General features: G+C 40.5%; 3 protein-coding genes across 5 annotated transcripts in view; 1 reads left to right on the forward strand and 2 right to left on the reverse strand.

Annotated features, from left to right (window-relative positions):
* Window positions 1-2,055: 2,055 nt before the first annotated feature.
* Window positions 2,056-6,586, reverse strand: lrrc8da (leucine rich repeat containing 8 VRAC subunit Da). Its single transcript, XM_083678960.1, has 2 exons — window positions 6,380-6,586; window positions 2,056-5,132 (listed from the first exon to the last, which is right to left on the reverse strand). Exon 2 carries the CDS (start codon window positions 5,128-5,130, stop codon window positions 2,578-2,580), a length of 2,553 nt encoding a protein of 850 aa, XP_083535086.1. The 5' UTR covers window positions 5,131-5,132; window positions 6,380-6,586; the 3' UTR covers window positions 2,056-2,577.
* A 4,176-nt stretch (window positions 6,587-10,762) lies between these two features.
* On the forward strand, window positions 10,763-15,280 carry gtf2b (general transcription factor IIB). The gene is made up of 7 exons (XM_083670713.1): window positions 10,763-10,853; window positions 12,240-12,352; window positions 13,258-13,391; window positions 13,579-13,725; window positions 13,881-14,010; window positions 14,256-14,537; window positions 14,739-15,280. The coding sequence occupies exons 1-7, from the start codon at window positions 10,837-10,839 to the stop codon at window positions 14,870-14,872; spliced, it is 957 nt and encodes a 318-aa protein (XP_083526839.1). The 5' UTR covers window positions 10,763-10,836; the 3' UTR covers window positions 14,873-15,280.
* A 496-nt stretch (window positions 15,281-15,776) lies between these two features.
* Window positions 15,777-26,537, reverse strand: part of pkn2a (protein kinase N2a) — a 43,122-nt gene continuing 32,361 nt past the window's right edge. Inside the window, exons 10-22 of one of the 3 annotated variants that reach the window (XM_083670683.1) lie at window positions 25,630-25,705; window positions 23,153-23,309; window positions 22,933-23,053; window positions 22,326-22,462; window positions 21,983-22,052; window positions 21,791-21,882; window positions 20,997-21,173; window positions 20,344-20,406; window positions 20,175-20,251; window positions 19,893-20,035; window positions 19,582-19,689; window positions 17,870-17,950; window positions 15,777-17,679 (exon numbers count right to left, since the gene is read on the reverse strand). In XM_083670683.1, coding sequence (XP_083526809.1) covers window positions 17,476-17,679; window positions 17,870-17,950; window positions 19,582-19,689; window positions 19,893-20,035; window positions 20,175-20,251; window positions 20,344-20,406; window positions 20,997-21,173; window positions 21,791-21,882; window positions 21,983-22,052; window positions 22,326-22,462; window positions 22,933-23,053; window positions 23,153-23,309; window positions 25,630-25,705 — 1,506 coding nt within the window. In that variant the 3' untranslated portion in view covers window positions 15,777-17,475. Of the gene's footprint in view, window positions 17,680-17,869; window positions 17,951-19,581; window positions 19,690-19,892; window positions 20,036-20,174; window positions 20,252-20,343; window positions 20,407-20,996; window positions 21,174-21,790; window positions 21,883-21,982; window positions 22,053-22,325; window positions 22,463-22,908; window positions 23,054-23,152; window positions 23,310-25,629; window positions 25,706-26,537 lie in introns of all 3 variants that reach the window. The other 2 variants (XM_083670682.1, XM_083670681.1) reach the window with 2 other exon arrangements.

A 26,537-nucleotide genomic window follows, 5' to 3' on the forward strand; every position in this document is an offset into this window, starting at 1 on the left:
AACACTAGCTACTACATGGTAGCCCATATCACTACATTGGGAAAATAAATTCAAATTATTTTTTCGTTTTTAACCACCAAAACGGGCATGGACAACATTGGGCTTAAGGTACCTGAAATGTGCTGACTGTCCTCGAGAAGGGGAGAGAGAGAGAGAGAGATGAAAATGCATTAGAATAATATGCAGATGTACACATCATTATGAAAGACATTCAAAAAGCAAATCACTGTTGCATGAATTACCTGGGCGTTATCAAAGTATGCATGGATATGCCACACTCCCTGTAATTTCAGCAAACCAGGAGTGGGCAGAAAAACTATGGACCTAAATCAATGTTCACATGCAATATAACTCTTAATTTCTATTAAATATCTGTAGCAAGCAATGACACTCCATAAGACCAGCATTACTTTCATTACATTAATCATCACTTGAGGCTATGCGTGTTAGTGTCCAAGTTAGTAATAACAACAAAACACATTTGTCACTCATGTTATGATGGAGCTAACCTAGCTAGCTTACCTTTCAGGCACAGTTTCATACGAGTTGACGCCTTTCGATGGTCCATAATCAAAAAACGAGTCATTATTTTGGCGAATCATTCTCGAATTCTTGTAATTATTCTGAGCTTAAGTTAAAGCATTTTTGTTCAAAATGTACAAAAATCTAACGCGGTGACATTGCAAGAAAAGGCTAGCTAACTACACTAGTTAACTAATGTTAGTTATTTTTTTGATAGCAAAAACGCTAGCTAGTGCATACTATAATAAGTTGAGATAAATACTGTCTACATTAGAATTCTGAATTCTTCATTAGAATTTCAATTATTTTGTGAGGTAGCTAGCTAGTTGTAACTATCTAGCTACATATATAGCTACGAGCTAGCTCTTTAGTAAGGATTGAAGAAAGTAGCACAGACCAACCTGCAGATGGCATCATTTTCTAATAACACAGTGAGTGTTAATATACAGTCTGACACCTATGGCATTGTTAAAGTTAAGTGATTGACCCAACCCAGTACTCGCTGGTAATATTGGGGAAGACCTCAGGACTAAGTTGTCATCTCATGCAATGAAGTCTCGCCAAACAAGCAGCCAATGAGGTCAAGGTTGTGCTGAATTTGCAGCATCATCGAGCAAAATGAAAGTCACGCACATTAGACTAACTGAAGTTGACTACAGGTTAGCCTATTGAATTACCGAACTACTGGCAAGATGTTCTCTTCAAAGCTTGTAAAATGTGTCATACAAAGCTTGTATAATATGAGTACAGATGTTGACTTCCAGATTGTATTTAGAAAGGTTTTAAACTGCCCTTTATTGTTAATACATGATATCCTCCATAAAAATGTACTGCTCTATCTACCTGGAATTTCCTCACTTCAAAGTGGGTTACAACACTACAACACAAGGTGCAATCAGGACCTTAATCAAAGGAATAACAACAATGGGAAAGGTTTATCTAAAATCTAATTTTATTGTGCCATAAATTGACGGACTTTGAGTGTGTCAGTAATTGTTGTTCTGTAACTGTGAACAGTTAATCTACAGTACACATAAATACACTGCATAAGATAAAAGGCAATATGAGAACTTTAATAACATGATTCTGAAATGTACACTTAATTGATGCTGTTGTCACCTTATGAAATATTATTTTCTTTGAAAAACATGAAACTAAAGTCAGATAACAGCTGTCTCCCTTTTGTGAACCCTCTTATCAATTATTATTATTATTATTATTATTATTATTTACCAAAGAAATTAGGCTTTGTTCAGTGATGGAAGTGTTATCCTTAGAAAACATTCAACTATCTTTAAACAAACTTGCTTGTCATTTTGTAAAAACATTCCAATTGACAGCATACAACCCCCACATGGTGGCAAAAGTTCAGCCTGTCTCCTCCTCCACTTGTGGACTAAGAAATCATGATGAGTAGCCCAGACTGTGGAGAAGCAGTTCAAGACATTTACCACTGTAAAAATCCCCTCTTATCAATACACACAACTGTCACACTTTTAACGACGACTTTGCGATAGGACGTCATTTCGGAAAAATTATGAAATGTGATTTGAACAAAAGTGAATTACTATTGAAGAGAGAGAGAGCATGTTGTTCCCACACTCTGAATAGTAATGTGATAATGGAACTCGAGTGTGTCGACAAACATTACATTTATATGAAAGCCCTCACTGAGAAAGCAGTTAAGGCAAGACTGTTCCCCATGGTTAACATTATACCTGAGTAGCTAATACATATTATGTAATTAATAATTACCAGCAAACAATATTATGCACTGAATAAACTATGAAGCAAGCTAAAAGCTTTTTCAATCTTGAAAATGTCAGAAATGGTAGATGAAAAGATAGGCTTTAATGCAAATCTTTGAATTATCGTGCCACACAGACGCAGTCTGCACTGAGGAAATGCATTCTCCCTCACTTTATCAAGTACACATAACTACCATATTGTGCAATTGAGATAATGCATTAAAATAATCAATAAAAGGTGTTTCAATTGCTTGAGTGAATAATAGTAGAAATGTCAGTTAATCTGAAGTGTGGGTGTGTTTCTATGCTATAAGCCACTCGCAAAGGACACATTGGTCTCCCGACTCATACTCTCTTTTACCTCAACAGGCAAAGTGTCAAAAAGATGGTCCTCGACAATGAGGCCGTTTTTACGAAGAATGCGGCAGTGCCCGAGTTGTGAGGGAAGGCGGTCCAGACAGTTCCCTCTCAGTTCCAGCTGAGCAAGCTGTACCAACTGTCCCACAGTCTCTGGCAGAATAGAGAGGCCATTGTTCCCAAGACACAGGACCTTCAGCTTAGTGCATCTGAACAGCTGCTTGGGGAGCACCTCCACCTTGTTGGCCGTGATGGCAAAGTGCTGGAGGTTCTGCAGGAGACCCACGTCAGATGGAATCACTGTAATGGAGTTTTGGCTGACGTCCAGGTGCCTCAGCTTGGGGAGGTGGAACAGTGCCGGGGGGAGCGTCTCCAGTTTGTTGTGTGAAAGGTAGAGTGACTCCAGACACTTGACCTGGCCTATGGAAGCTGGAATGGTGATGATTTTGTTGTGCCACAGTTTGAGGCAGGTCAACCTCTTGAGGTGCTGAAAGCTGATGACCTCCTCAATGGTGCGTATGTTGTTAGATTTGAGGTCCAGCTCTTGAAGATTGGTCAAGCTAAAAATAGCATGGGGGATCCTCTCCAGTTCACAATTGTGCAGCTCCAGCTCGGCTAAGTTTGTCATCTTCTTGAGGCTGTTCAGTACCAATAGTTTAGTGCCGTCGTTGTGCACCACTAGTTTGATCAGGTGTGGGGACAGCTCAGTGAGGTTTGAGGGCATCTTGGTGAGATTGCTCTTCAGATACAATGTCTTTAGATGTCTCAAATCTCGAAGGGACTCTAGTCCAATCATTTTATTATTTTCTGAGCTTAAATTCCCAACCAAGTTAAGCTCCCTCAAACTTCTCAACAAATAAACCCAATTGGGAATCTCAGCAACATCTGTGAACTTGACATGAAGGCAGCGGAGGTGGTCACGGAGAAAGCCAAAGGCTGTCTGCTCCACTTTGGCTGGACAGTGGCAGAGATGCAGCTCCTGCAGACTAGTCATTTGGGAGACCTTTGCAGTGATCCTAACCTCAGGGATCAACTCCAATTTGAGTATTTCCAGATCTGTGAGGTCAAACACTGCGTTGGGAAGACCAGAGAGCATGAAGAGGTGGAGCTCTTGCTGGTCCTGGGCATTTCGGGTCACATGTTGCCGCAGCTTCTCAAAGGTCCACTCGTGGTTTAGACTGATCTCCCTCAGCTTGTTCTCACTGACCTCAGAGAGGAAGACTCCAAAACGTTTGGAATACAACTGGTCATACTGATCAACCATGTGAAGAAGGAATGCAAAGTCATTCTTGACATCAGGAATGTCACTGAAGCTACTCTCCTCTCTGACTTTTTCAAATGAGTACTCTTTGAGGGGGCGTCTGAACAACCAAAAGAGAGAATACAAGCAGACCATTCCATAGATCATTATGAGGGCCATGTAGCTGAAAAGGAGTTTTCTCAACATAAAAGCCATGTTGTGGGTACAAAAGAACTGCTTATATCCGGTTAAATGTTTGATATTGGGTTCACATATGTGACGAAAATCGATGGCAGCCATAAAAGTTGATGTGTATGACAAGATCAAAATGAACTTGACAGTTTTGACCACAGTCTGTGCTACATAGAGCTTGTAGATGAAATCGCTGTCCTCCACATGGGCGCGAAATTTCCTCACCTTCTCAAAAAGAGCCTTTGCCTGCTCCCCATCTTTCTTGTCCAGGATGGTCATACTTGGGACCTCCGCAATAGGCTTATCAGCTGAGAACTTCACTCCAGTATTCCCAAGCATTGGGGTAGATGGGTTGGGATTGTTGCTTTCATCTTTATTTTCCAGTGAAACTTGTTTTGGTGCAGAGGATGTACCTGTCAATCTCTGTTTGTTCTCCTCAGAGTCCTCACAGGCTGTTTCAGACAAAGCCTTTGTGGTCCACGGAGACTCAAAACATCGTCCTAAAATGGACACAAAGTGCTCAATCTTTGAGCTTGTTTTGGGGTATTTAAACCAAAAGTTACTACTGACCATAAGCACAAGGGTGTGGATAAGGGTAAGGTATGGGAAGTACTTTGAGTACCAGGGCAAGGCAACGTGGTAGCACATTTGGTTGACAAAGATGTACTGCTGATAATCTAAATTTGTTCTGATCCCTGTTGGCTGGGGTTGCCCAATGAATTTCTCTGCCTTTACAGCAGTGTGTTGGCTGATGTGGATCTCGTGGACAGCACTGTCTGGTAGATCTTTAGTGGCTAATGATGCAGCAACCACAGTTGTCCTGCTAACTGCTGCTGAGGTAGTTTCCTGTGGATTTTGTGTGGTGAAGGAGTCTGGCCCTGTCGCCTCGGATTCCTCTAGGCAGGGAAGGCACGCCACCTGGTCTTTTGTGATCTGCATCGTCATGGCAAAGATGGCCAACATGAGCATGACAACCCCCAGATAGTCCATGAAAACGTCCCACCATGGTTTTAGTATGCGGTAGGTTGGCTGAATGTCATTCAGTGAGGCAACCTCAGTGAGGGTAAACATTCCTGCAATGGAAGAACATAGGGTATTTAGCTGGAAATTAGAGCACTCATTTGAAGAACAGAAATAGGCTATACCTTAAAAACAAGCACAAAATGTATGTTTTGTACTTTATACTTGGTATGATTTTACAAAGTGTAATGTTTCGTAAAACTTCCAGACAAATAAGTAATTTCAATAACATTGGTTAATCCCCATCAACTGCGTCTCCTCAAACCTATTTTTAGTAGTGGAAAGAATGTGAAGACAAAGCCAAAAGTCTTCCCCTGATGAAGACTAGTAACAACCAGGTTACAACATGTGGATTATGGAATGGCAGAGGCAGCATGTGGCACTTCCTGGATTTGTAGTGTTGCATCTAACTTTGTTCTCTGCTCTGATCGTGTTTTCCAGGCAGAAGATGTTGTATATTATAAGTGTTTATATGCTAATGATTAAACAATTTTGCTGATAGCTTGCTCGTCATGTTGACCTGCAAAAGCCGATCACTACATTAATAATGATTAGTACTGTATTTGTCATTACTTTGACAATTGTAGCTGAATAAACATATAACAATCATGTTGTAAGCATACATTCATATGAGTGATTGTGTTTCGACTTTTAATTAGAAACAACGCAAAAACAACGTCTACTTGATGAATTATCAATGAGGCTTTGTTGATTATGTTTAACGTTTGATTCCATCAATAATTTCGTGTCAAATAGCCAATTGCAAAAACATAAATGTTGACACAATTACAGTAATATTAAATGTATCATTATTATAGCCAAACTTTTGGCTTCATAGGTTTATGCCAAATATCCCAGTAAGCCATCAATGACGTTTGCATACGGTATAATCAAGTATCTAAAGAAGAAGACAGTTTATCCCACACCAGTTTAACAAAGAGACGGAATAGTCCATGTGCACTAATAAAACCTTTCTGATCTAAAATTCTGTTTATTTCACTGGGAAAAGACACTAAATATGCCAAATAGACGTTCGTTCAAGAGATCGTGCACATTAACTTTTCTGTTGTCTGGGGTCAGGTGACTGCTGTGACATGGGGTAGCCTACACACTGTAACTAAACTACAGCATGTGTCCAACGTTAAACATTTACTGTGCGTTAGCAATTTCTTACCTGGCCACTTGCATTATAACAGCTCCAGATACATATACATACGTTATAATTATTCCTAATTAAGGTATTACAGTTTTTTGCATGTGAAAAAGAAAGTCCGAGAAAAAATAAACGTCCATAACTTACTGTCTTGGGTGACGTATTCTACTGAGTTATATTTTCTTTACATTCCAGTTTTGCTTCATGCGTCCTACGAACCAACTCAGAGCCTACCACTAAAACCACCATCAAAACTAATTAAGCTTGTGTGTAACGAACAAAAACATTTGTCCGTGACAGTGCGATTGTCGGTAACATCCTTCACCGCCAGCCAGCGTACCTGAGACACACCAGTCTCGCTCGCGGCGTGCAGAGTGTGCGCAGACCGTCTACCTCCGTAATCATGTAATTCGAAGAAAAGGGTGGTCCGATTAGCTAAAACATGGAAGCGTTGCACGCGTTATAACCGGCGTTTCTCATTGGTGGATGACATAGATCAACGTCCAAAAGATACTACGTGCTATCTCAAACTGCACCACAGTTTCTTTCAAGGTTTGCGACCAAATACTAGATTACGATGAAACCAGGGTACGCACCAGTGCTGTGCCGCTGTACTTGATCCTTTTGAAGGAGTATATTCTTACGTGCGCATAGCCAAAACTCAAAGCTTTAAGCTGTAGCAAATATGGAACTCCCTTCTGTGAATGAATACATTGTTTCTTGCTTGCATTGTATCAGGTGTACCTGTAGATTGTTCATAGCTAATGTCAAAATGTTCTCTCTCTCTTTCTCTTTCTCTCTCTCTCTCTCTCTCTCTCTCTCTCTCTCTCTCTCTCCCTCTCTCTCCGTGTATCTCTATCTCTCCCTCTTCGTATCTGTCTGTATGTCAGTATAGGTAGGCTATGCAAGGAATCTAGGACCCTGGGTGAAACTCCTGACTGAAGTCATGCTGGATTTCCAGCTATGTCTGGATTTGGTTGCTTACACTGGTGCACAGTGTGGAGGAAGTGTCTCTTGAGTTTGGTACAGGATTCAACCGGTCCAGGCTAGATAATGTGAGAAGAATAGGCTACCCTCCACTCAACCCTTGTACTCTCAGAGAGAGTGATTCTTTTTATAAGGGAGTGCTGTGGTACTTTGCAAGGTAGATGCGAGATCAAACATGGTTGAGGCGGCCATACTTAATGTTTATTTACTCATGCATTATGAAAATCACGTTATAGTTACAAGAATGTTATTACATTTCGAATATTGTTATAAGTCCCCTACAGAACACATTAAGCTGAAATGATTCTGATTGTGTAACACCAGAGAACCAATATAACCCTAATGTGATTCTAGCCCTGCAAATGGTGTCAGACCCACAGTAATCTGACACTGGGGCATAAAGTTGGAGTTGAGGTGAGGCCTCAGCTATGGTTGTGGACACAGTGGTGGGCCTGGGTGGAGCCATCTTGTAATTAGGGCCGCCTCCCAGGGGATGACAGCCGAAGTACCCAGATGTCCTAGCAACCAGGTCATTCTGTTGACAAAGGGCCGAATGCACAGTAAATTATTCAAAAGATAGACCTCCCTCCTTACCAAAGAAAACATTTTACAATAACACACACACATCTCCAACACTCATTATTTGAAGTGCAAGGCAGACAAACAGACAGTGATTCAGTAATTAGATTTTTTTTCTTTATGATGTGTGCCTGTTCATCAATCCCCCATCAATTTGCACAGATGCAATCAACTCAGACACACCTATTTACATGACAATTAATGACTATTAAGCACAATAAGCCCTAATATTATAGTATCCTGAATTCTATGAAATTAACCACCACGTAACCGCATCTACCACATATGGAATAGTCACTGGAATGTTTTTTGCAGTGCTGAAGATGAAATAACCCCCCTGGTACTGTGTGCATTGGCAGGATCAAACAAAGATCCCCAAATGGGACTCTGGGACTCACTGAGTACTGCCAGCATTAGCAACTGTTGGATGAGATTGCTCACCCGGGTAACGCATAGTCATTTGTAATTCCTCCTTCTCAACTCTCACCACTTCCCTAGTCAAGTCTCAACCCTGCACTAGTCAAGCATCAACCCTACTCATCAACCCTCACCCCTCAAGTATCACCCCTGCACAATTTGTATTTATATTGCAGTGAACAAAATACACAACAAGGGGATTTGAGGGATTTTAAGTAGATGGTAAAATTATTAAATGAGGAATCTGGGATTTAAGCAACAACAAAGTGGACCTTTTTGGTTAACAGGGATGGGGCAAATTCATAGCGGCGGAGCTATGGATGCACTGACCATCCATGAGATCAAAATTATAGTTTTAACCATGTTTGGAAGCTATACAGTGTTTGTTTACAATTAAGAGAGTAAAACAACCTTATATTTTGGGTTCAGATGGGATAAGACAGTTGAACTAAGCTCATGGCATGTATTATTTTATATTATTTAAGTTATATTCTTCAACAATCAATGGATATCATTAATTTAATAGTCCCAAAAATGGATGTACCAATCCCAGATTTCCCCTTTAATGAAAAAGGTGAAAGAGGGGTTTGGTCTTGCAGTCTTATTGAATTGTACCAATTATTTGAATCCCTCAAATCGGTGAAAAACATGTCTAGAAAATATAGGCCTACCAATCTATGTCTCAGTACCTAATCTAATGTAACCTTGAAAATGTTCATTTGTATTTGCGTCAAAAATATATGTGTGTACTGTGTATCCTTTTTCATTTTCATGAAACCCCCTTGTGTTTTTTTTGTTTTTATTTTATTTTGTTATATAATAAAGTCTTTGTGAATTGTTCCCTAATTTGTCATGTATGTTCACTGCAAAAAACAAAACAAAACAAAAAACTGCAAGAGTGAGGGTTGAGAAGGAGAAGTGAGGCTTGACTAGTACAGGGGTAACCCTGTCGAAATAGGAAAGCCTGGGGAAATCTTTTGCAGAAAGTAGCTACAAATGGATGGAAACCCGTTTAAAATTATTGACGCCTCGCAACACCTTAAACCAATCAAATACCTTGCTTGGGCGGATCACCGAAAAAAGGTTTTTCCTTCAGATTTTCTTCAATATTGCAAACTATCTTAGGCAACAACTCTGCAAAATAGTCCTACCCTGTCGGAAAAGGTATACACATAACAACAAACAACCATTCTACAAGCATGTGGGTAGAGGGTTGTTGGAATGTAACAGCTAATGAAATTGCGAGCACATTCTCCCATCGCTCCGTCCAGTTCATTCCAAGCCAGATCAGCTAATATAAAATTCTCCAGAGAATTGTGATCCGATCACAAAATGGAGTCTATGACTGTAATCAATTTGTGGATGACTGAGGATCATATTGAACTCAAAACAGACTTTATTATATATATTGGATTCGTTCCCTATATTTTAAAATACATTTTCAATTAAGCAGCAGAATTTTAGACTGAAAGTCACTAAAAATGTCAGTGCTGTGCTATGCAATCCTATTTATCGTTTGAGAAAATGCCCGTTTTAGATTATGTTAGATCATTTTGGGGGCTTTAGCTCCACCTGCTGTTGTCTTTTAAATCCAGAAGAATTTATGTTCTGCCTTGCCCATTCAATGTCATTGTAGTGTACACTTGACAAAAACATGGTGTTGCTCTCCGGATTTGTTAATAAATGAAAATCAGTACATTAAGTTAGGACATATAAAGCTGTTGCAGACAATGTAATGCGGTGATAAAGGCTATTATTTGTCAAATGTTTCATCTTGTCTCCTTTTACGGCCAAAGGATGTTTGGCCAAGTGAAATGACTCATTGAACCAGGGCTACGGAGTTCAATGGTTTAGGGTGGGTGGGCGAGGGGTAATACAATCACAGACTGGCAGTGATAGCCAGGGTCACTGAACAATGAAACAATGAAACAATGCCATCACTGACAGCCTAATGAGCAGGCCTGTCTGCTACCGCTCTTACAGTGAGACTGCTGTATCGTGTGGTCAGACTTAATTCAGTTTGTTGAATGCCTGGCTAACAGGGTTATACTTCCATTACCATTGTTACTTAGGATATATTTCCGCATGTACACGCAGAACCAACACTAATAATAAAGGAACATTTAAATTGTATTTTCTTGAATGGCAAGTGACCATATCTAGCCCTTGGATTTTGTCCATATTGTACTTATTAAGTAGTCATATGAGTCACATAACAAACACATGAGAATAATATATAATTGTAAATTATATTGAATTATAACAGGCCTATAATTTCAAACAATACACGTATCATTTTATAGCAATACTATAAGACATTCACTTTCCTCTCAGCGTCCAGGTGACACTCCTATCAAAACACGTCAAAATATTAATATTATATTGTACTTTTTGTAATTTTTCAACATCAACGTTATTCAAATAATTCACTATAGGCTATAATCCTCTTCCCTGGCAACGATTTGCCTTCGTGGTTAAAGCGCTTTTATCCGGATAAATTTAGAGCCTCTTGGCTCTCCGTCCTTACGTAAAGCATGGGTTGAAAAAGCCATATATAGAGGTAGAAGAAGCCATTGTTCGAAACAGTTCACCAGTGGCAGAAACAGAAAGAAGTAGTTAATATGGCGTCTACGAGCCGGTGTGTACAATTTCTAATCTAAGCGATGTTGCTAGCTAGCGACCCCTAACCCTGTATTTTGTATTATTATGGTTCTGTGTGTGGAACAGTTATTGAACGAACGGCCGACCAGCCTTACGTAGGCTATACGTTTGATGTTTTTCTTAGCCACAGTAGAATGTCCGTTCGCTAACGTTAGCTAGCTAACTTAGGTATTTCGGTGTTCGCTGTGTTGACAGTGTTTTACTTGGCTAGCCTACCAGAAGCCAATGACTGTCAAACCACAGTATTGACACTCGATAATATACCATAGTGTTGTTTGTAAGCAGCCCCTGCAGTACAACATGATAATAGTGTTATACATTATAATGACCAGCATACAATAACGTCGTTAGCTATTGTCAGCTAGCTTTCATGTTTCAAGCAGGGGGTCGGTGATGTCGCAAGGTGATGTTTATCGTCGACGTCGGGCCAACTAGCAATGCTAGCCAGCTAACTTGTCCAATATATTTACAGTCAAGTGTCAGTACAATAGTGCCATTGCACGCATACATTCAGTGATCTGATAATCTGAAGTTACTGCTATCTAGCTGCATGTTATACTCGTTACTGACAATGGTTTACCGTTTTCGTACGTCTCTTATTATCGGTTAAGTAAGTTTAGTTAACAGCAAGCTAACTGGCTAGCTCATAATACAGTGCAGAGGAGATCAACTATTAACGCACTGTCAAGACTATTTGGTGGCATGTACTCCTGGTGGTTTTATTATTAAGGAGAGTCTTGGGATAATTTGCCTGGAAACGTATGGAAACGTTACCACGTCGGGCAGTTTCCCCAAAGCAGCGTTTTCGGCCACATCAGCATGATTTTGGTTGGATATTCATATAGCTCAAATTGAGACACTTCTAGACACAGTATTTGTAAATATAATATGTCGAGGTCCAGTTATTTTCACTAAATTAAAACAAGTTGCACAAATTGTATTAAAAAGGTTATGTTGATGTTAAGCAACGCAACAATGGTTCGAATGAATGAGCTTTTTGTTGTCATAACGTTAGTAACTAATATTTACCAAATGTCAATTTCTTATAATGACATGGATAACATTTTGACTAAGGTGTGATTTTCTCAATCGATTTAAATATGTCAATAGTTAGCAGTGTTCACTATAGTGTAAAAAGTAAGCTAAATCAACAAATGTCTAACCAGTGACAGTGGTGAGAGGTACAGTACAATCAATTACAGTGATTATCTAGCCATTTTAAAGTTGCCTGGGCCTAAACACGTGATGAATGCTGATCTTAGACCTGGGCCTAAGGGTGACTTCTACCTGTAGTGTTAACTGCCATTGAGCAGGGATCAGAGATATTAGTCAGCTGACCTAGGAATGTTTCTACCCTCTACAGCGGAGACGCTCTGACCCTTCCAAAGGTGCAGTGCCCCAACCACCCAGATGCCATGCTGGTGGAGGACTACAGAGCAGGGGACATGATATGCCCAGAGTGTGGCCTTGTAGTGGGTGAGTGACACAGGCACTCTCACATGCACCAAACTTGGCCTCTAGTTAGAAGTGATGTGTGTATGCAGGGTTTCCATGACATCCATGACATGTGACTCAGTCAGTAAGGCCCTGTTAAGAAAAATGTGTAAAACTTTCTTGAACACTTATTACCAGGAAATTATAGGACTATAACAACATGCTCTCAAAAATGTAATCGAATGAAGTGCACCAATCAAGAGTCTTTAGATATCCATCACCCAGCTATACAAGATTGCAACACAATGCTGTACATGGGTCTCTTTTAATGAGCTCCATAGGAAAGATGGTGAACTAATTAAGTTAAGTAAAGCTAGCTTGTATCCCCTCGCTTTGCCCTGCCATAAGCAGATGAATGTCATATTAGTTCGGTTAATGTATGGAAAGAACTCATAGGATTAAAATCAGCAACCTAATCCTTGACGTTGCAAATTCCCAGCAAGAGGTCATGAATAAGAGGAAATATTGGACAAAGAAAAGTAGCTCGTCCTTGAGTGAGAATGGTGCCATCTTCTGGATAGTCTAGTAAAGGCAGTGTATAATCCTATCTGTGACAAGAACAAAGGGTAGAAATGTGTTCATTTTATTAGCTGGCATATTTGCTGTTTTGTGTCTTACTTGTATTTTTGTTTATATAACCAAGTGTTGGCTATGTTCCAATTCTTAGCGGCTTCCTCTCCCATTGTCCGATTTAATCTCTTTTGTTGCCACTGCTCAGGAAATAATAGATTAGTGAAAGCATTCTTCTTTTGTAAAATCAATACGGTGGATACCACTTGGCACTTTATATCATTGTCACCTCTTCGTCAACTAAAGGAGACTAGGAAAGAAAGCTTTTTGAAACTATTTGGACATAGCCCATTATGTAAATGGATCTCATCCCACAGGTGACCGGGTCATTGATGTGGGCTCTGAGTGGAGAACCTTTACCAATGAGAAAGCTACCAAAGACCCATCCAGAGTGGGCGACGCCCAGAATCCATTGCTGAATGGGGGAGACCTGACCACCATGATCAGCAAGGTACACTGGGGGCATCTCAACTGGCAACTTAACGTGGCACGGCACAGTCAGACACTGCTACCTGACCTCGTTCAGTGTGCCAAACAGACTTCATTGTTTTGACTGGCATGATCTTAGTCAGATTACTTTATTGCCTTTCAGAGACGACATTGTCATGAGGTTCTGTCTGGTCCTGTTGTCACTTTAGGGAACAGGTGCAGCTAGCTTTGATGAGTTTGGCAACTCCAAGTACCAGAACCGCCGGACCATGAGCAGCTCAGACCGGGCCATGCTAAATGCCTTCAAAGAGATTACCACCATGGCAGATCGGATCAACCTACCAAGGAACATCATAGTGAGTGGCCTGCGTCCTTTGAGAGCCATCACATGCTTTGTGCCTCTAGTTAATTCTTTGTTGAACATGGGGGTTTACCTTTCAACCAATCTTTGTGAAGACCACAACATTAAAATGGACTTTCCTTGAAACTGTATGTTGTTTTTTACCCTCAGGACAGAACAAATAACTTATTTAAACAAGTGTATGAACAGAAGAGCTTGAAGGGGCGAAGTAACGACGCCATTGCCTCAGCCTGCCTCTACATCGCCTGCAGACAGGAAGGTGTGCCCCGGACATTTAAAGGTGAGGTAGATGTTACGAGATAACACAGTAATCATCTAGAAATGTGGGTCATTAAATATTTCCTTCTGCTAAAACAGATCCACTACAAATATGTAATGAATGCATACAAACAGATTACTCGGTTTCATATAGTGTAAGATAAATATGATATGACGGATATCCTATGACTCATATCCCATAAGAGCCTCCTTGATCATGAGGTTCACTTAGTTGTAACTAAAGGATTACCTTTCGTCCTGTACCAGAAATCTGTGCCGTGTCCCGTATTTCAAAGAAGGAGATAGGCCGCTGCTTCAAGCTGATCCTGAAGGCCCTGGAAACCAGTGTTGACCTGATCACCACGGGAGACTTTATGTCCCGTTTCTGCTCCAACTTGGGCTTGCCCAAGCAAGTGCAGATGGCTGCCACCTACATTGCCAGGAAGGCTGTGGAGCTGGACCTGGTGCCTGGGCGCAGCCCCATCTCTGTGGCTGCTGCAGCCATCTACATGGCCTCCCAGGCCTCTGCTGAAAAGAAGACCCAGAAAGGTGAGGTTGGAGTTTACTCCAATGTGTAGGATTCATAGCCTGTATAGAACCAAGAAACTCATGCATTTCAAAACTCTCAACCATATACCTAAGCTTTACAAATTGCCTTTCCAAGAATTATGATGGTATTTAATGACCTGTAAATTACTTGTTAGTCAAATGCACCCCTAGACATTTCTGTGCATCTGACCCTTTTGGCAGAGATTGGAGACATCGCTGGTGTGGCGGATGTTACGATCAGACAGTCATACCGCCTCATCTACCCCCGTGCCGCAGACCTCTTCCCCCCAGACTTCAAATTCGACACCCCTGTGGACAAACTGCCCCAGCTGTGAAGACCTACACGCCCAACAATACTTTCTGCTGTACTTTTAGGGTTATTTTTTTTATTGGATTTCTAAGGTTTATCTATTCCCTCGTTATTAAGACTTCAAGCCTTTGTCAAGGCACTTTTGCAGGAATACAGACAAGTACAGGACACACATTCCAATGCTTAAAACTGATTGCAGACTGTACTTACAGTATTTCATTTGACTGTATATATACTGTATATATGTCCAAGTGAGCGTGTAATTGGTGCTTGCAATTTAGGTTGGTTTCATACTGTATACACTTTCTTTTGTAGGAAATTAGGAGGTTCTATTTTGTTAGCTTGTTTGCATTGTAATAAGTAAATTAAGAAATGAAATGCTTTTCAGAAAAGCATGTTGAACAACTCATGCATTAAATAACATTAAAACTTTGTTTACTGAATGAGAGCTTGCTGAGTGTTTTGACTAATCCACTTTTTCTAGACTTTTTGGAGTGAGAATTGGATTAAGAAACCCCTGACTATTTTTTAAATGAGTGCACTGGAATGCCTTGATTGATACTTCCAGCATTAAACAGCTAGACAAGTTGGGTTTCAAAAAGAGTTCAAGCCTCAGTATTCACAACACAGGTCTTGAGGGTTGAAGATCAACTGACTTCTCTGCTGTGATTGTGGTCTACAGTAAAGTCCAGAATAGTTTTAATAAGATAATTTTTGCTTTAATTTGCTCTTAATAAAAAAATCTACAGAAGCCTCAGGTTTTGATCCCTAAAGAGAAGGGATAGGATTAAGAATTTGTTTATCCACTTACCGTAACATCTGAGGGGTCCTGACTTTCCGTTCTCTCTCCAAAGACATCTTTGAGCCCAGTAATTCTGAATTGAGCCAAATTAAATAGTATACAACATGCACAGAAAGTAACACAACTCTAATAAAAAGGTTTAATATGTGCATTCATGATAGGTAACAATGACTGCAAAATGCTTCTTTTTTTTTTACACCAGGATCAACAGTTTAGAGTAACTTCAATGTGGTGTACCATTCAAAAAGCTCTTGTCTGTTTTTGCAACATGCTCAAGCAGCCATTTAAGCATTGGGGAAATAATAAAAACAACTTTGTACAATCTATTTTTATAATTCGGCTAAACATAGATAAAAAAAAATTGATAAAATTAGTGCTTTCAGCTTAATTGTGTGTACATATATATATACACCCTGCCCTCCCCTGTAGTAATTCATATCAACATGTCTGTACAAACTGTCACTGAGCTAGGTTTACTGTCAGTTCATCATATATTCATCACTGTTTCCCTAGTCCCAGTGTAAGGACTGGGTGAATAGGTTTTGGTAGTCAGCTGTATTTGAATCAGTGACTTGGGTCAGTCTTTCATTTGACCAAGTCCAACTCCAATCATTGAGGGCTGTAATGTCTACTTTTGTATTGAATCTTGAGCTAAGTGAATTCAAATAGAAATGCTAGAATAATTGATTCTACCCACTTGACCACAACATTGCTAGTCTACAGGGATTGGAGTTTGCAATTTCAGATCTGCCTTTTGATGCTGGGAAGCCCCCAGAGCTATAACTGTTTTTTTATATGATGTGCTCTTTCCAAACAATCATGATTAGTCTAATGGCATTAGTCTGCTGTGATGTAGAACTGTTCATGTTACCATCAACGATTCTGTATAACAAAAACCATATAGTCATATCCTGAAACACCCACACACGATCTTCCGATATACAGTAAAAGCTCATGTAAAACTAACATGGTCACAGTACATGAGGGATAGTAGTGTTGTAATATCAAAAGTAGTTTTAACAATGGATGGACTGCTTTTGTTTAATAATCAGCTGTCAAATAACCTGCTGTTTTCTGGGTCATAATTCTTAACTTCAGACACACATTAGCAGTTAGCTTTGGTAGGTTGTCATTGAATTCAGGTGACAGAAGCTCACTGATCAGTAACAGGAAAGTTAATGGCATCTTAAAAACTGGGGAATTAAGAACAGGATTGAAGATAGTATTGAGGGGAAATCTTCCTTGGGTTTCAAGTCAAAAAGCAGTAGTAGTCAAGATGTTTGTTGTCTTAAAACCTTAGTTCAGTGATTATGCTTAGAGCACAACATTTTGTAACATATGGCAGACATATCAACCTTACAAAGATAAAGCCGTTTAGTTATGGCAGAGGGCTTACAAATGTCACTAAAATACAGAGGAATATATTCTGTACAGATCAAAAACAGACAGTGACAATGAATAACATGATTGTGATGTTGCCATTTCCTTGACAGAGTTCATATGAAAACATTCTCAGTGGTCAGACAATAGACATAACATTTGCAGGAGGCATCCCTTCCCTCTTCACTCAGTTTCTCAAGAGCAAATATGTTGTTTTTTCCTCTTTTGTTAAAAAAAGTTCTTCATTTTGTTAAAAAATAAATTGGGCTTGTCTTTTAATGGCACAGAGTGCGCCCGAAGGCTAGTAGAGCAATGTTAGACGTTCCCTCTTGACGTTTGCAAAAGAGGGAAGTTTAAAATGTGAGCTACAGTCAGCGCTGTGTTGGTTCACAGTGTGTTTGTGGAGAGGGGATGTGTGTGTGTGTGTGTGTGTGTGGGGGGGGGGGCTAACACCAGTCTGCAATATAGTCAAATTCAGAGAACATGTCCTGCTCTTCCCCACTCAGCACCCGTGGCTCTCTAGGCGGGGTCAGGATGGGCGCTTCTGAGGTAAATTCGTCGTCAAAATTGCTGACGTCATTGGAGTCTTGGATGGTTGGCACAAACGGAGGCTTCACCTTCTTGGCCAGTAGTCCATTCCAGTCCATATTCTGGGAGGAAAAGAAATGGGAAAATTGGTGGAAAAAGGTTAACCTCTGAGAACAGGCTTGTAACATCCAGGATAAGAGAGTTGGTTTTTGTGAACATTGTGTATATGTTGTCTAACTATGTGATTATGCATCATCATCTGTTCTCTGAGACAACAGTGGCTGTGTTGAAAATATTACAAATGTAACTTACTCTGAAGAACAGATGTTTCTTTACTTCTTCTGCATCTCGCTCTCCCGCCCCCAGACGCCTTTCTGGACTCCTCCTCAAGAGCTACAAGCAAAAAGGTGTAGAATTAACAATGAAGCATTCAATGCTACCACTGTTTTCTATTAGTGGTCTAAGCAGCAAAGCTGCATAGAACCCTATTGTGATTGTTGGTGTTGCCTATTATTATTATTCTCGTGCATCTGCTGTTTTTGTAACCTTAACCTTTACGTGGTAAGGCACAGGAGATTGCAAATTGGTAAGATGGTAATGGGCTGTAGGCCACACCCTGCCATACCATCTGGCCACATGGTGGCGCTATACTATGCAATTGAAAATGCACATTTGGGAGGGCCACGCCACTCACCCTGTATAACCTAGAGTAAAAAAAAAATTGGTACATAGGTCTGTGTCCTTACAAGGAACAAATTTGCCTCATGGACCTATAACTTTCACCATGATGGATTTACGGCCATTTTAAATTATGAAAAATACTCAAATTGCAACTTGCTCTGCAACTGCTGGGCTGATCTGCAAGAAAATTGGTGTACACCATCCATGGACCAAGATATTTAAAAATATTTAAGGAGGGTGTATCCTACTATTACTTGCATGCTAATAATTCAGACATGGTGGTGTATTCACTACAAAACTTAGCAAACATATGTATAACACTTTTAGGATCCAACATATGCAGTCACATTCTGATCAGTCACATGATGGCACCATAACAAGCACATATTGATATCTATTGATCTGTTTGACTTGGAGTCATGAAAATAAATGCACAGATGGTCAGGGGTATGAGTTTAACTAACCCCTAAAGTATGGGTGTGGTTGACCACAGAGAGCTATAAAAAGGTTTTTGTCTCATAGTGGCTAAGTTGTTTTACCTACACCCATAAAAAATAGTAACTGGTAATACCTTGGTCCATAGATGATGTATACCTAATTCTGTGCCAATCCACCCAGGGGTTCGAGAAGTTGTTTAAAGTAGAATATAACATTGAATGCATTTCTCAGACTTTAGAAAAAATGCAATGGGGTTTCATCAGGCCTGAGGAGGCCTAAAGTTCTGTTATTCTTTCCAAAGTACCTAAGGCTCAGGTACTTTGAAAACGATAACAGTACTCTTAACTCTGAGAACTCTAAATCAGTCACTCTGATCCAGCAGTTACAGTAATTATTCCATTGGTGCCTTGTGAAAAATGTGGTGCAATATTGCGCCATGGCATAGACCCTGGCATGGCTGCTCTATATTTAACGGTGCTGTGCATAAGTCTGTTGGAAATTTGCCACCTCTGGCCCCCCAAGGTGAAATTTAGTTTGTTCTAGCATGCACAATTTGAAGACGCAGCCACCAGACACAGATAGGCACAAATCAGTGAGTCCATTCCCTTAGAACCCTCCTGGCCAATTGTAAACAAACCTGTGTCCTACCACAACACTTGATTTTAGAAAGTGCTTTTCAGGACCAAAACAGCATTTCTCAATTAAATATTTCATTCAAGGGATCTAATTCCCTAATCACTACAGATTAAACATAGTAATTAAGAACCATTACAAACCATTAGACATGCTTTAATACACCTTTAAATTCACACTTGCTTATAAATATAATGAGCAGCAGTTTGAGGTGTTTTTTTCCAAAGAGGTCAAACCAAGGTTAGTACATTCTCCAGGGATCCAGAACCCACCCTTCGCATGACTGAGATAGCCTCTGTCGAGAGGAATCTTGGGTAGCGTACTTCATCGTTTACGATGCTGTCGAACACCTCCTCCTCATCATCACCGGGGAAAGGAGACTGAATGGGAAAACACATACATTTTCTATACGTTTTTACAGATCCACTGTCAAATTGTATAGGTTCTAGAGTCATCTTTTTAGTTGATGTACTGACTGGCCATGTACAGCTATGAGCATGATGTGACAAAAACAATATGACAGCTGTAATTATGTGATAAAGGCACTAAAATAATTCAAATGGAACAGATGAGAGCCACTGACCTCCCCGACCAGCATCTCAAAGATGAGGACCCCCAGACCCCACCAGTCCACTGCACGCGTGTACGATGTCTCCGTCAGAACCTCAGGGGCCAGAAACTCTGGCGTGCCACAGAATGTGCTGGTGCGGTCCCTGAACCCCATTCCTGATAAAACACACAACAATTGCAAATCATAAAGTTATCACAACAAAATAAAAGGTGATATTAACATTGAATATCAAGAACATTTTATAGAATCTATGACTACTTAGTCATTTTAGGATTGAGGTTTTAGGTCCATTACCCTCTTTACATAGGCCAAAGTCAGCAATCTTAACATAGCCCTCTGTGTCCAAAAGCAGATTGTCCAGCTTCAAATCTCTGAAAGTTCAAAATGATAATTGCATTTTGATCACCATCATATAAATTCATAGCAGAGCATATTTCCACAGAATGTATGCAGTAGTTCTTACCTGTATACAATCTTATGGTCATGTAAGAACTGTAATCCCAAAACAACACAAGCTGCATAAAATCTATGGAAGGGGGAGAACCACTGATATTAGCTGGGACAGAGTACAAGCAAGGAATAAACCAGAAGAGAATACTTAATAATGTGAGGTACAAGTAAAAACAAGAAACAGGTAAGACAAGATACCTAAGACACCTAGAATTCTGGTAGAACTGACAAGGAGCCTCTGAATATGATCTCAGTGCAGCAAAAGCTCTGGTACTCACAAAGTGAGTAATCATACAATTACGACTACTAGACAAAAACACCTTTTAGTCAGGTCAGTTAAAAAGGAATGGAATAAACTGATATAATGTTTAGTAGGGAATAAACTGGAGAAAAAGTTTTGGGGCAAACAACCACAAGCGTTGAAGGTGAGTTTATCAGTTTCAAAACCTTCTCTCCCATTTCATGCCTACTGAACACCACACAAGAGTGCAAGGTGTTGTGTGTATAGTACTAGTATCAGTATGGACAAAAGCAGACTATAATACACGTATCTCAAAGTATTATTTTTCTAATCAAAGACTTCTGAAAACGATATAACAAGCAGGATCATAATTGTACGTCAATCTGAAATGTTTTTGTCTATTTGCTCCTGGGCTGCTCACTCACATGGCCCTGGGCTCTGAGAAGACATCAGCATGGATGTGCATCATCAGGTCTCCCCCGGCGGCATACTCCATAACAAAACACACATGTTCCTTGGTCTGGAAGCATGCAAACAGGTTGACCAGAAACGGGTGGCGCACACTGTTGACCGTCTCAAAGATTCGCTTCTCACACATCAGGCTGGGAGAGAACAGACACAAAGATGTCAGCTACAGATACGAGTGAGGCTCTCCTTTCCTATTTTTTGTTAATTTTATTTAGAAAGAAAGGGGGATAGAGATGATCACAGTAGGAATATAGATTCAAGATTCTTTATTTGTCACGTGCATACAAGTATACAGTGAAATGCAAAAAAGTATACAGTGAAATGAAAAAGCCTGGGGGTTCGACCCCCCCAACGTGTGGACCATGGACAGCAGCGCTAACTGCTGGATCGAGTGAGGCACTCTTTATATTGACAAATATAAGAGATGTAAGATCAAGTATTGTAACATATTTACTGTATGTGGCCGCAGGTAGCAGAGTTGGGATCAAGGCCCAGTGTGGTGATGAATAGGATATCTACGTAGCTATATACTTTTTCAAATACCATTGGCAATCAATTCCTTTTTACTACAATACATTTGACCTACACTCTGGTTGTCCAGAGTTTGTTGTTAGGAGACCCTTTCACAATGGAATGATAGGCTTTCCTTCTTAATAATGTGTTGAACAAACAAGTTGTACATAAGTAAGCTGTTCTGCTTGGCAAATATCAGCCTGGTCTCCAAATGCACGTGCACAGTTTGAGCCCTTACCTGTCCACCTCATCACGAGCCACAATGTCTCCTTTCTTCAAGGCTTTGATGGCAAACATTTCTCCTGTGCTTTTATACTCCGCTAACAATACCTGTAAAAGAGCCATTTTAGAGAGGTTGGGTTGAATTTCAAAACAGCCAATTTCTTTAGAGGGGGCTTTAAAAAGGTAAAGAATAGGGTTGGGTATGTACCTTTCCGAAATGACCACGTCCAAGAACTGCCACACATTTGAAGTCTTTGAGACTAAATTGTTCTTCTTCCCTGAAACATTATCATATTAACCACAATTATAAATTATTATAATTATTCACACAATTATGAATATAAATCATGATGAAGGAACAAAGAGACAAAGTCTATATTTGACAGGGAAAATAACTAAACAGTTTTAGATGTAGAAATATGCCCTCTCATGGTAGCTAACTGGGAACAACATTACAAAGAATATAGCTAGAAGGAAAAAAATGCATGCATCAGAATAAAATCCCAACAGGTCTAACATGTTTGAGGTCACATATGGTCAGTGACCTATACCTTATCTCTGTATCCTTCTGAATAGCAGTGAGTTCTAGGTCTGGCGGCTGGATCTCGTGCTCTACCACACCGTCCAGTTCTGACTTCACTGCCAGGCTGTTCCTTTTGTTCAGGAAGTCAAACGATGCCAGAGCATCCTGCAGAGTGGGAACACACACTTTAGGACGAGGGGACAAGACTCCACTGTCAATGACAGTAGCTGTAATATTCACTCTTTGACAATGGCATGAGATGAGTTGTCCATGCCGATAAGTGAGTGCTACCCTGGGTTCATTCAGCATTATTTTTGGGTCATTAATGCTAACGTTATAGTGGCAGGAACAAAAATCTCCCCAGAACATTAAAAGTCAGGAAACACATCAGTTATAATTTGCAGGAACAAACTCAAATTAGATTGGATTAGGATAACCATCGTCATTGTAAATGCATTTCCCCTTCCTTTCAACAAAAGCCATGACAGCTATCCAGCAGTGACAAGTCTTGGACAATAAATTGTGCCCCATGTTCACAACAACATCATCTCCCACTCTCTCTCATGCCGATGGTGACCCATGACTTCACTTGCACCTCCTCTATCAAGTACCTCCATAGTAACCTCTGTTCGCACCTGCACTTCCTCCTTATCGGGCAGTTTAGACAGTGGTTCTCTGATGTCATCAGGTACAGGGTAGTGCTTGGATCCTGGGGTGGGCTCTTTGTCAAAGTCCAGCTTGGTCACCAACGGGTCACTGGAAGGGACAGGGTCACATCATAATGTGAGAGTAATGCATGCTTGTCTGTGTGTGTGTGAGAAAGTGAGAAATTGTGTATTTCTTTCATTAGCCTACCTGGTGGGTGTTGGTGACCCCGGCAGGCTGCTAGGCCCAGTCTCAGGCACCTGAGGGCTGAAGGAGTTGGTGCTGACTGTGGGTATGGCTCTCCTGACCAGCCGGCCCCAGGTGGCGATGTTGATGTTCATCTGAGGAGCGCGCAGGAAGGTCTTGCCTGAGAGAGGAAGAGGGTAGGTTGGGTCAGTGACATTCAAACCTCCTTAACACAGCAACACATTTTATTAATCCTCACCACACCCCTAGAGGGCACGACCTTATGGACAGTGCTTAACATTGTCGCCGAGGGCGAGTCTAGTATGGCCTTTCCCCGGCCTAAACACCATTCCCAACGTTACCCAGTTAAGCACAGCAGGATTGGCCCGAGGTTTGAGAGCAACCTTGGTGAATCACCACGACACGGCGAGAAAGAGAAAAAGCTTAGCAGCTGGGGGCCCAACCTGACGAGGGACACCGCGGCTGCGGATGTTCCTGAAACACATTTTATCTTTGATCTATCCTTCAAATAGGTGCAACTGCATAACTGCTTATGAATGATAAGTTGATTAAAATAGGTGTAAACTGCATTACTGCTTATAAATGATAAGTTGATTCAAATGTGTGAAACTGAAATGATAAGTTGATTCAAATGTGTGAAACTAAATTAATGATAAGTTGATTCAAATGTGTGTAACTGATTAATGATAAGTTGATTCAAAAATGGGTAACTGATTAATGATAAATGAGTTCAAATATGTGCAAAAGCATAACTAAATAAGAGGAATTAGAATGCAAGTGTATGACCCTGGGTCAACATATCTGCTTGGGCCTCATTGTGATGACAGCTTACTAACACGGAAGGTACTAAGAATATAGAAATATAGAACTGTTTGATTGTGTAATCTTACTCAGGGATGATTACTGAAGTAGGCTACCATATGTACTAATGTTGGATTGTGTAATTCTTACTCAGGGATGATTACTGAAGTAGGCTAATCACGTGTGCTAATGTTGATTGTATACCATATGTACTAAATGTTAACTTTGAGAAATGCCTAGTATGGCACAAGAAGGGTTGATAGTGTAGGATCTGCGGGATGTAGTGGGTCAGGTTGCAGAAGTCCACAACAAAAAGTGTCCTTGAGTCCATGTTTAAGCATGAGTATGATAAGTATGTCTAGTAGACATAACAACAGGTGCCCTTATGCCCATTATTAAGCATGGGTGCGAACTCAGGGTGATGTACTAGTTGCTAGATCGAATTCTATGCCTGACTGAATGAACTAGATCGAATTCTATGCTTGACTGAATGAACTAGATCGAATTATTATTATATGTCTTGTGACACTGAGAGTTGAGGGACAGAGACACTTCCACATAAGAGAGGGTGGGGGTAACAAAAAGCCCCATTGCAAGATTATAAAAAGAGCTCCCTGGAGCAGTACAACGGTCATTCCCCGCTGCGGAGCGTAACACCTGAAGGGTCGGAGCAGGACTGAGTGTGTTGAAAACTACCCCGGAGTGGAAACTGGAGCTTCCATACTCTAGCACCCGAGTAGATTCTCCTTGTCCGGAGCTCACACTCTGATTGAATTCTGACTGACGGCCTCGCCACACAAGCACAACGGAGGACCTTGGCGGACCTTTGTTTGTACAACAACAGATATGGCGTAAAGAGGAACCGGCTTCGCTCGGGCCAAGTGAAACTGGGACTTCTCTAAATTTCACAGGCAGAGTAGGGACAGACTGATAGGTTTTATTCTTTTCAAATTTTTAGCGTTTTTGAATACTAGCATTTTACCATTTAATCACTCTGCCTGTAACGCTGCAATGCTTTAAGCCATCATTAAAGAATTTAACCTGCATTTAAAGGAACAGTTTTCTCAATTTTAATTCTTTATTTTAATTTTTTTTTTTTTAGTCAGTCCATCCATCATAAGCCTTTTTACCTCCTCCTGGTGACATAAAATATTATAGACTACTGTGCATATTACATCTTAGGATCTGAAGGGTTATATCTGGCCCCTTATTACCTCCTTTGGGTAAGTTATCCTTACCGATAAACATTTTATCCGCAACCACACCATCGGGCACTCTTATAAGATTAGAGCGGTCGTTAACCATAGAGATTACCCACTTCGGTGTACGGTTTTATTGGGGTGACTTTTCAGTGCATCTGAGGTGGGTAGAGGAAGATTTGGGAGGAACTATGGGACGTAGACTGTTAACAGCGGAGTGAGTCCAATCGACACCAACCTACATAGGACCAGTCAGCATCTGAGGTGGGTAAGACCCTGCAGGCTGAGGATCCAAACCTGTTACAAGAGGGTTGGTCGGGGGCTTCTGTATAGAGCCTGAATTCCCGGGAGACAACATGGAGTCATGACTTCAGACTTTTTCTATGAAAGTACTGACTTTATATATGAAAGTACTGAGGTTGAAATTGGATATCAGTTTCGGTGGGACCACTTTTAGTCTTTTCTCAGACTAAGACTCACCTTGTTGCTTAGAGAAAATCTTCTTCTGCCGTTGCAGTTTGGGTCGCCGCTCAATAACAGGGTTGAAAAATGTCACCTGAACAGAAAACACAACAGTGACGATGTATACAAGAAAACAAGCAAACAGGATTATTATATTGTATATTGATGATACAGTATATGTATTGTCAGTAGGGTTGGGCTGGTGGAAGGTATTACTGGTGGCATACGATGTACAAGCTTACATAATTCCCATCACACTGTCCATAACATTATTTTGCCAATACACCGCATGTTTATTAAATGAATAAAATGACATATGCTACGCGGGAGGCATTATGAGTGACACTGTGGAAGATTTTGAGCCTGCTACAGTAGCCAGAGAGAGAAAAAATACCTATATATTCTGCAAAAACGTGGACAGAATCACAGAATTCAGACATAAAAACTTTAGAGCTGGCTTTGTGTGTGTAGCCAGTTAGCGATCATTAGCAATGTAGAGGCTATTCCTATGTAATGTTATTCAACATTAACTGTGAAGCACAGAATACTACTTTCATGACTTTTGGTAATTGAATAAGCCACTAGATTCAGCTTGTACACATGCAGTAAAATACTGGAGGAAAACTCCTGCTGTCACTTGGTGCGCTCAGAGTTTGGGTGCGCTCGTTTTACAGTGTTGCGTGTTTTTTAAAGATATTACCAGTGTAATACACACGCTGATGAGGGTCTGTTGACCGAAATGTTGGTACTTTCCACATAAATGTGAAGCAGCAAGAAAGCCAGTGTGCTTGAGTTTTTTTTTTACCTTTTCTAAGTTTAATTATTAACTCTGAGAACCTGGAGCAAGGTGGCTTTCTTCTTCCTTTTTTTTTTTTACACACCGCCATTACCGGTGTAGCAGGTATTTTGGCGGGAAGGTATACATA

The sequence above is a fragment of the Argentina silus genome (assembly GCF_951799395.1).
Source record: "Argentina silus genome assembly, chromosome: 1".
NCBI lineage: Eukaryota > Metazoa > Chordata > Actinopteri > Argentiniformes > Argentinidae > Argentina > Argentina silus.